The 10,967-nt window shown below is 44.3% G+C and overlaps 1 protein-coding gene across 1 annotated transcript in view; it reads left to right on the forward strand.

The window, feature by feature from the left end:
• Nucleotides 1-3,776, forward strand: part of VSIG1 (V-set and immunoglobulin domain containing 1) — a 38,029-nt gene extending 34,253 nt beyond the window's left edge. Inside the window, exons 8-9 of the mRNA XM_062183036.1 lie at nt 2,394-2,535; nt 3,491-3,776. Coding sequence (XP_062039020.1) covers nt 2,394-2,535; nt 3,491-3,776 — 428 coding nt within the window. The remainder of the gene's footprint in view (nt 1-2,393; nt 2,536-3,490) is intronic.
• The last annotated feature ends 7,191 nt before the right edge of the window (nt 3,777-10,967 follow it).

Here is a 10,967-nt window from a genome sequence, read left to right on the forward strand (position 1 = left end):
TGCTACATGCTCCAGAAGAGGCCTGTGCAGGGTCTATAGGCCACCAATGAACTAACAATGATGCATAAAGAACTGGGGCCGGCCTCAACAACATGGCGCCTCTTGGACTGGATCTTGAAGGAACTGGCAAAGCCTGTTGGTCTAGAAAATATCGACGCCAAATGATGACAGGAGAGAGCAGACGCAGGAGGGCAACCAGGCCATGTGGGGGAAGAGGGAGTGAGGATTCCAGGAAGGATGTGTTTGAGGGGAAAACAGAAGAAATGGAGAATCTGATGTGTTCAAATGTATGGTAAAGATTTGAATTGTTTTGTTGGAAATTTTGGGATGAGTGATGATACATTAAAAAAAAGAGGGACTGGAAATGTAGCATAGTGGGTAAAGCTGCTGCCTGCAGTGCTGGCATCCCATATGGGCGCCGGTTTGAGTCCTGGCTGCTCCACTTCTGATCCAGCTCTCTGCTGTGGCCTGGGAAAGCAGTAGAAGATGGCCCAAGTCCTTGGGCCCCTGCACCCACGTAGGAGACCTGGAAGAAGCTCCTGGCTAAAGGCTTCGGATCAGCACAGCTCTGGCTGTTGCGGCCAATTGGGGAGTGAACTAGAGGGTGGAAGACCTCTCTCTCTCTCTCTCTCTCTCTCTTTGCCTCTCCTTCTCTCTGTGTGTAATTCTGACTTTCAAATAAATCTTAAAAAAATTTTAAAAAGTATCTCAACAAATCCCCAAATGAGGATTTGGGATTAATGAGGATTATTAACCTCAGGGAAATTTTCAGAAAAAATGTACAAGGAAGAATCAGCTTTGAACACATTTTTACCTAGTCAGAATCCTGGAAACTCTAAGGACAAGTTAAGATATAACTAACTGGCCGGCGCTGTGGCTCAACAGGCTAATCCTCCGCCTTGCGGCGCCGGCACACCAGGTTCTAGTCCCGGTTGGGGCTCTGGATTCTGTCCCGGTTGCCCTTCTTCCAGGCCAGCTCTCTGCTATGGCCTGGGAGTGCGGTGGAGGATGGCCCAGGTCCTTGGGCCCTGCACCCCATGGGAGACCAGGATAAGCACCTGGTCTCACTGTCCACTCTGCCTGTCAAAAAAAAAAAAGACATAACTAACTGTAGAGGAGAATATGATGGGGTGTGAGGAGAGTGGTGTCAAAGAGTTCATCACCAACTTCCAGAGTAGGAGGTCAGAAGGGAGCGATGAAACAGAAGAAGGACACATCAGAACAAGCATCAACAGAAGATGGGGGCCAGAAGATTCAAGATAAGGTTAAGAGCAGTTTTCCCCAGTGAACGAGACTCAGAGACAGGGAGGAATGGGGCAGAGGGCTGCTGTTGTTCTTAAAAGCTCAGTAGCTGTATTTAACTTCTTAAATTCTTTGCGAACAGGCCAGCGCTGTGGCATAGCGGGTAAAAAGCCGCCGCCTGTAATGCCAGCATCCCATATAGTTGCTGGTTCGAGTCCTGGCTGCTCCACTTCCAATCCGGCTCTCTGCTATGGCCTGGAGGTGGGGGGAGTAGAAGGTGGTCCAAGTCCTTGGGCCCCTGAACCCTCTTGGGAGACCCGGAAGAAGCTCCTGGCTCCTGGCATCGGATCAATGCAACTCCAGCTGTTGTAGCCAATTGGGGAGTGAACCAGCGGCTGGAAGATATCTCTCTCTCTCTCTCTCGGCCTCTCTTTCTTTCTCTGTGTAACTCTTACAAATGAATGAATAAATCTTAAAAAAAAAATTCTTCATGAACAGTTAAAAGAAATGGCGACTCACCCAGCCTCTCCTCTCAAGACATCAGCTGTCTGTCCTTGTAGGAGGGGAGGCAGCCTGGGAGGGGCTGGCTTCCTCCCCAGACATGGTCTCTCAGGGACAACCCCTCAGGGCTTGGAAGCGCGGCTCAGCTGGATGGCCTGACCCAGGTTTTCTAACAGCTGCTTGTCTACTACGGAAATGGGCATTTCCTTTCCCACTGAGGAGAAGGCGTGAGGCTCCTTGATGAGTATGGTCTTGAGAGGGAGGAAAAGCAGGTAGGTCTTAGGGACCTATAGCAGAGGCACATCTCAAGGGACTCACTGTCACTCCATGGTGTCACTCTCTGTTCAAGCGAATGTACACTGAAGACTTCCCTAAACCCCATTTTGGAAGCAACCCTGCCTCCCCCAGGTGGGCATATATATATATTTTTTTTTCATTGTGAGTGTAAATGCCAGGGGTTAAGCTGCACGATCAAGTCAGTTGTCTTCTACAATGAGCCCAGCTGGCAGGGTTCTAGGAGTTTGCAATCCTCTAACGTATCCAAGTCCCTTTCCTGCTATGTGCATGTCCCAAACCTTCCCCGCTAGTCACAAACACACATGTATGAGATGACAGGATGTTCCGCTTGACTATCAGCTTGTGTCTTCCAGATCCGGAAGTTGGGATCATCATCGGTGCCTTAATAGGCACCCTGGTAGGTGCTGCCATCATCGCCTCCGTGGTATGCTTCGCCAGAAACAAATCAAAGGCCAAGGACAGGAAGAGGAATCCTAAAGCCACCACAGAACTTGAGTAAGCCCTTATTTTGTTGTCTTCACCCGAGTGCAACTATTTCTCTGGCCTCTTTTACACAGCGCTCCTTGCAGCAAGAAATATCAGAAGCAGCTTTTTCCTCACTCTCATTGCTTTTACGAAAAGAATCACAAAGGCCACCATTTACTGAGTCCTTTGTGCCAAACTCTGTTCTACACACTTGATGTATAACAGACTCATTGAACCACCACAAATGTTTTAGGTTCAGGAAAATGTGTTACTATATTAACATACCTGTCTTTATGCCAACCATTAGAATATTTTTTAAAATTTATACAAGGTAAACAAATTGCATATATACAGATTTAGAAGCCTAGTGATACTTCTCACCCTACCCTCCCTCCTGCCCATGCTCCTCCTTCCTTTCTTATTGTTTCTTTTAATTTTTGCAAAGTCGTTAATAATTTTAAATACTTTTTATGGAACAAGAGGGCCATGAAGGCACAAGTACCTAGAGCCCATGGGGATCAGAGTGAAGCCTTCCCACAGCCCACGCCATTAACCACTCTTCTATTTCTTCTCTAGTGGAGACCCGTTTGTTCATTTGCCACCCTTCCATTACCTTGCTCCACCATGTATGTATTGGGTACAGAGCAGGTGCCAACTGCTGTGCTAGATGGAGTGGGGGGTACAGATGCATCAGAACTGTGCATTTGATCCTCAAAAAGCTCCTTAGATTTTTAGACTCTTTCATCCTGACATTAGTTTTGCCACCTGTTAAACACTAATCTGTATGTCTTGAACTTTCATTTCATTGTCAAGACCTAAGCTTTCTCAATCCCGCCAGGGACACAAACAGTCTGACAGTGAGTCAGAAGATCATACATAACTGATGACTTGAGTAGCTTTGGGACCTATGTCATTGGAGCTACAGAGTGAAATTTTAGACTTAGGATGTTGCTAACTTGACTTTTCTGGGATTTCTTTCTTCCAGACCAATGACCCAAAAAACCCAACGTGCAGAGACTGAAGCCATGCCGACTGAAGACGTTGTTCAGCTAGAAGCAGCTCTGCCACCTTCCACTCATGAGACTGACCCTGCCACCATCATGGAACCAGACCATGAGCTGGTCTCAGGGCCAGAAGGTGTCCAAAGACAGGGGCCTATTCTGCAGCCTGAGCTTGAGATCGAGCTAGAGCCAGAACCAGTGCTGGAGCCAGAGCCAGGGATTGCAGCTGAATCCCAGCGTGATGAGAAAAAGCGAGTGGTCAAGCCATAGGCTTGGGCCCCAAGTACATCATTCATGGTCACTGCGGAACCCATTCCTGGTGTTTGGAATTCAGTTCCCCTAACCAGTCCCCATGTCCTCTCTCAGTTCTGACCAACCCTCTTCTAACAAGGTGCTCATCCTTACCATGATTCCAAAACAAATGGGTCAAGATAGCAACTAAATAAATGCAAGGGTTCCTGTATGACTAGTATAGAGTACTTACAACTGTAACTAACATGCATGCATTACACATGACAAGGCAAGTGATTTCTAACTCAGTTGAAAGAATTTTGCATCAGCATCTGTGTTATATTTCAGAAAATCTTATTTCTCTATGTTTAGCTCGACTTGGTTACGTTCCACATACGTACATGACAAGGTGGCATTAATGAAATTCAATATCACTTCTAGGGTGAGTTGTCAGGCTTCCCTATTCATTTTTGCACTTAGCACTAAGAGGAGAACTCAACAGCATTATCTCATTGATTGGAAAAAAAAGTTCTCCAAAAACAACAGAGGAGAGTTATGTAAAGGGTACCTGGTAATTGTTATGCAGCATTTAAAACAAGGTCTTATAATTGACACCTCATGTGTCATGTTAGGTTTTCCAAGGAATCACCTTCATTCATCTTCAATATCTAAGCATATCAAGTTTCAAAAGATCACCCAACTTTTAAAGGCCGGATAAGGTAGAGGTAAATGATTTTAAATCGTTTTCCCACAGTGAATACAAAGTGTTGATATCATAGGTAATGTAGAATTTAGCTTTGAATAAGCTATTATGTTATCAGTTGTGCCTGATCTTATCTACTCTGAAGGAGCAGACTAAGAAAGTGTTTTAAATGAACATTTAAGATCTATTTTGGATTATCTCGACTATTTAAATAATCTGTGTCACTGTTGGTACCCTCCACATTAATGAAGACATACCATTTTTGTATGAACACTAAATATTAACTAAAATGCATTGATATCACCTCTTTACCTGTTTAAAAGTCTTTTCATGATCATATTTCATCCTCATCCCACCTTGAAGAAATTTACAGGTAGACTTACTTTTTTCATTTGTGTAATCAATCTTTTAAGGCTCAATAAATAATACTCAATAAAATTTCATTTTAAATGACTCCTAGGGTAAATGTTTTCATAAAAATTTTATTGTCATATCATTTATGTATAGGAAATGGTATTCATTTCATGTGTTCAATTTGACGAATTTCGACATATGGACACACTCGTGAAACCACCATCCCCATCAAGATAGAGAACATTTCCATCAGGGAAAACATTCCCTCATGCCTCTTCGTGCAATTCCACCATCACTCTGGATCTAAGCAACCACTGATCTGTCTTTCCTCACCAGAGATTAGTGTTGCTGAAATGGGATCATACAGTTTGTACTTTTTTGTCTGCCTCCCTTCTAAGGTGAATCCTTTCCAAAGGAAGTAATGAATCTCTCTTACCACATCCAGATTTTCATGTAGGATTTTCTTAAACTGCAAATCCCCTTCTATATACATCATAGCCATATAACGATTGAGGCGTAGTATCTATAGGTTTTAAAGTGGGCTGAAATGGAAATTAACATTATATTGTCCAGAGCTATGGAGAGAAGAGATAGCAAATTTTGACTTATGTATTTTCTTTTTATAAAATTTTATCTATTTGAAAAGCAGAGTTCCAGAGAGGGAGGAGGGAGGGAAGGAGGAAGATAGAGAGAGAAAAAGAGAGAAAGAGAGAAAGAGAGAGAGAGAGAGAGAGAGAGAGAGAGAGAAAGAGAGAGAGAGAGAGAGAACGAATCTCCCATTTGCTAGTTTGCTCCCCAAATGGCTGCATTGGGCCAGGCCAAAACCAGGAGCCAGGAACTCCACCCAGGTCTCACACATGGGTGGCAGGGGCCCAAGTACTTGAGCCATCTTTGGCTGCTTTCCCAGGCACATTAGCCGGAAGATGCATCAGAATTGGAGCAGCAGGGATTAAAATTCATACTCATATGGGATGCTGGCATTGCAGGCAGTGGCTTAGTGCACTGTACCACAACATTGGCCCCTTATATATTTTCTTTGATGTGTCAATATTCAGCCAATCTCTTGAATTTTTGAAGCACCTGTAATTCTATTCACAGACTAATACAACACTATGATACATGGTGTCTGATGGGTACAGGGAGCAAAATGATGAAGGTCTTAAGAATAATGTTTAGAGAGCAAAACTATTCACCAACAATATAAAATGTTAATTACCTGAATGCCCACGTAACTGGAATTCATTTTCCCTTCCATTTGATGTAGAAGCAAATCACAAGAAAAAAGACTACTATGTAATAGTCCGCTATGCCACCCGAATTCGGATGGATCGGTGCAACTAGGAACAAAGGCACTGTTAGCAGTCTTACAGAGCTCTGTCCCGATTAGCCCTTCTGTACAAAATAGTGATGAATAGTTATATTCATTGTTTTAATGTTTTTTGAGGTCACGGATCACCTTGAGACTTGGCTGAAACTCTGGACTCCTTTCCACTGAAAAATACTATAACACACCAAATATCACATGCAGTTCTAGATGAATTAATTCCACACTCCCTGAATCCCAGATCCAAAACCAGTGACTTAGCTACAATCGCAGAAGCATACTTCATAAATTTGTAGATGACCTGCTCCTGGGGGAGGAGATGGTTACTATGCTGTATTTTTGATAGCTTGGAAGCTGAATTGAAATCAACATAATGAATTTGGCCGGAACGACTGGACTAATCTGGATGTAACAATGGAGAGTTCACGTTGCCCTGGCAGAAACCCTAGCTGGGGGCAAGGTTGGAAACTGAGGTCACTCTGAAGCTGGACCTTCAGATCTTTGCTTTCAGTGGCAGAGGCAGAGACAAAGAGAGGTCTTCCACCTGCTGGTTCACTCCCCAAATGGCCTCAATGGCTGGAGCTGGGCCGATCCGAAGCCAGGAGATTCTTCCAGGTCTCTCATGTGGGTGCAGGGGCCCAAGGACTTTGGCCATTTTCCACTGCTTTCCCAGGCCATAGCAGAGAGCTGGATCAGAAGCAGAGCAGCCAGAACTCGAAACAGCGCCCATATAGGATGCTGGCACTGCAGGCGGCAGCTTTACCTGTTACGCCACAGTGCCGGCCCCCCTTGCCACCCTTTCTAAAAGTAGCTGTTCTGTAACTTGTTCTTGTCCAGTGAACATGATCTTTCATTATTCAGTGAGCTCATCCAGGTAGATAACTGCTTGAGCAGAATTCTCACTTCCAAGAGTGTACTGACTGATTTTGCCACAAGCAGTTAAAATTTAAGTGGGTTGTGCCAATAAAGTCCTGAGTCAGCTTCAAGCTTCTTAATCATTCATTCTCACCAAAGAGGAACTACTTTCATCCCTTTGTTTCTGCATGGCACACCTAGGGTATGCTAAAGTCAACAGAAGAGTTTTTTGGCTACAGGTCTTTATTCTCTCCAAAGTTGCTGGTTAATTCAATCTCTCACTGCACATTTATTGAATGGCTATTAGCAACCAGATACTGTTGCTAGTGGGACAATGGTGAGCAGAACCAGAGCTAGCCATTGTCCTTATGGAGAATATAGTTGTGCTAACTATAACCAGTTCTTGTATGTTATTAACAATAATGTGTGGACTGTAGGAGATGAAGGCTGGAATTTGTACTGCACTAGAGAAAGTCATAATGATCTACAATGACATGGGATCAAACAGTAAATCTTGACCATTAGCTAATAAACCATGTACTGTTATACCTCCCCTCTCCAGTATTTATGTTGAGAAGTTAATATTTGCAAATTTTACACTGGCCTATGGGTAACTCAGATTTGATAAACTTCCAATAAGAATGTGAGAGGGAAAAAAGAGCTTTGAAGTCAGTAGGACTCAACATTTTTTGAAATCCCAGCAGCCCAGAGGGTTCTAACACACATATGATGGTGCACTCCTGACAATCAGAGGGCTGGAGTTGGGAGATGATGTACATTCTCAGTGGGAGGCAGAAAGCAACAGATGTACTTTTCAAAAGTTGACAGTAAAATCTCTGAATAAAGAGAAATAATTTGCCTAAAATCTCACAAAGTTGAGACTAGATATAATTCTGATTCCCAATGTACTGTTTCTTTGAACTGTACAAATTTCAATGAAGCAAACCCAAGGTTCAGTATAAAAAGTTGTCTTATGGCAGGTAAAGCCGCCATCTGCAGTGCCAGCATCCCATATGGGCACCATTGCAGCCATTTGGGGAGTGAACCAGCAGATGGAAGATATCTCTCTCTCTCTCTTTGCCTCTGCCTCTCTGTAACTTCACCTTTCAAATAAATAAATAAATCTTTCAAAAATGTTGTCTTACAATGTCTACAGGCTAGAAAATAGGTTAGAGGGCTTCATAAAAGATTCAAACCAACGAATAAAGACTTGATAATTTCGGTTGTTTTTGAAGCTAAAGACAAAACAAAGACTTGAGGGATTGGGCCTGGCACTGTGGCACAGCAGGTTAAGGCAAGGCCTGTAGCACCAGCATCCCAGATGGGTGTCAGTTGGCATCCCAGATGCTCTACTTTTGATCCAGCTTCCTGTTGATGTGCCTGGGAAAGTAATGGAAAATGTCCAAGTGCTTGGGCCCCTGCACCCACATGGTAGACCCAGAAGAATCTCCTGGCTCCAGGATGAGGTCTGGCCCAGCCCTGGCTGTTATGGCTATTTGGTATTTGGGAAGTGAACCAGTGGATGGAAGATCTCTCTAATTCTGCCTTTCAAATACATAAATAAATAAATAATCTTAAAAAAAAAGAATTGAGGATGATGATGACAGTTGCAGGAAACCAGAAAAGGATATGCTAATAATGAAAACCAGTTCTTCTATTTACAAAAGTTCTGACACCAAATTAGAGGGTTTTCCTACCAAACAGTTCTCCAATTTTCTGGGAACACCAAGTGGGCATCCTACAATTTAATTCAATTGGTACACTACTCAGAGTTAGCACAGATCCCACAGACAAAGGGCTAGGTCCAACAAGGCTGCCCCCCTCCTTCTGAAGCCAGTTCCAAGTACTGGGTGCTCAAGGCAGCCACTCTTCTGTGCAACTTGGCTACCAATTGGTGGTTTCCATAATCCCTTCCTCGGGTTGAATGGTTTGCTTACAATGGTTCACAGAACTCAGGAAGATACTCTCTTACTGACTTTTTACAAAGGCTATGGGAAAGATACAGATGCATAGTCAGCTGAAGAGGTATATAGGGTGGGGTCCACAGGAGCGTGTGTCCCTGTGGAGTTGGGGTGCATCATTTCCCTGGCATGCGGATGAGTTCACCAACCTGGAAGCTCATAAAACCTCACAGCTGGAGGAATTTAATGGAAGCTTCATCACGCAGGCATGACTGATTATTAACTCACTCTCCAGCCCTCTCCTCTCCCAAGGCAAAGGAGGCTGGGGTTGAAACTTACAAGCTTCTAATCAAGCCTTTATCATTCTGGCCAACATCTCCTTTCCTGAAGCTTTTCAGAAGCCCATTAAGTCACATCATTAGACCAAAAGATTCTCTTATACACGAAATTCCAACGGATTTAGGCAGTTGGTATTAAGACCTATTACTTCCATCACTTGGGAAATTATAAGGATTTTAGTTTTGTGTCAGAAGCTAGGGGCCAGGACTGAATATGCATTTTAAAAAAAAAGATTTATTTATTTGAAAGGCAGAGAGAGGGCGGGGGAGGGAGACAGACTGATATCTTCCACCTCCTGATTCATTCCCCAGATAGCTGGACCAACCAAAGCTGGGCCAGGCTGAAAAGAGGAGCCTGGAACTCCATTCAGCTCTCCCACGTGGGTGGCAGGGGCCCAAGCACTTGGGCCACCTTCTGCTGCTTTCCCATGCACATTAGCAAGGAGCTGGATTGGAAGTGGAGCACCCAGGACCCGAACTAGCGCTCTTATGAGATGCCATTGTTTGCAGGCTGTGGCTTAAGTCACCGTGCCACAATGCCAGCCCGGAATATGTGTTCTTTATGTCACAGCAAACTTAAAGAAAAGCACTGGGGTAGGTGTTATAACTAATGGCCAATTTTCAGAACACCAGAGAACCTTCCATTTGGTCTGATGCTTTAGAGTAAAGGCAGAAAAGAAAATGGGTTAGGAACCAAGAAAGTTAGATTTTTGGATAGACTGTTTCTCTAGCTCTGGGCGTTTCCTAATCTAAAATGGAGATAATTTCTGCCTTCTTAAAGGCTATGGTTGAGAATGGACATAAAAACTTGGAAAGAGGGGCTGGCGCTGTGGCACAGTGGGTAAAGCCGCCGCCTGCAGTGCCGGATTCCCATATGGGCGCCGGTTCTCCCGGCTGCTCCACTTCCAATCCAGCTCTCTGCCATGGCCTGGGAAGGCAGTAGAAGATGGCCCAAGTCCTTGGGTCCCTGCATTCGCATGGGAGACTCAGAGGAAGCTCCTGGCTCCTGGCTTCAGATCGGTGCAGCTCCGGCTATTGTGACCAATTGGGGAGTGAACCATTGGATGGAAGACCTCTATCTGCCTTTCCTTCTCTGTGTAACTCTGACTTTCAAATACATAAATAAATAAACCTTTTTTTTAAAGGATGCATTCCTGATCAGTGTGCATTTTTATATAAAGATTAGCACTCAAAAATATTGATGTAGGGGCCAGCGTTTGGCCTCCAGTTTAAGACACTGGTTAGGCTATCCATGTCCCACACTGCAGTACCTGATTTTGATACCTGGCTCTGCTCCTGACTGCAGCTTCCTGCTAGTGCAAACCCTGGGAGACAGCTGAGATAGCTCAAGTAATTTGGCTTCTATCACCCACATTGGAGAACTGGATTGAGGTCCTTGCTTCCTGCCTCAGCCTAGCCCACTCCCAGGTTTTGCAGGTATTTGGGGAGTCAAGAAGGGGGTGGACACTCTTCCTCTCTCTCTGTCACAGAAAAACAAATTTAAGAAACAGATATAGGGCTATATTGGCCTGTGGTGCTGGAATCCCATACGGGTGCCAGTTCATACCCTGGTTACTCCACTTCTGATCCTGCTCTCTGCTAATGGCCTGGGAAAAAGCAGCCCGTGTCACCCATGTGAGAGACTTGGATGAAGCTCCTGGTTTTGTCTGGTCCAGCCCTTGCCACTGCAGCGATCTGGTGAGTTTCCAAATACATAAATAAGTAAATGTATCTTTTTAAAAATGAAATAGATAT

The sequence above is a fragment of the Lepus europaeus genome, chromosome X (assembly GCF_033115175.1).
Source record: "Lepus europaeus isolate LE1 chromosome X, mLepTim1.pri, whole genome shotgun sequence".
Taxonomy (NCBI): Eukaryota; Metazoa; Chordata; class Mammalia; order Lagomorpha; family Leporidae; genus Lepus; species Lepus europaeus.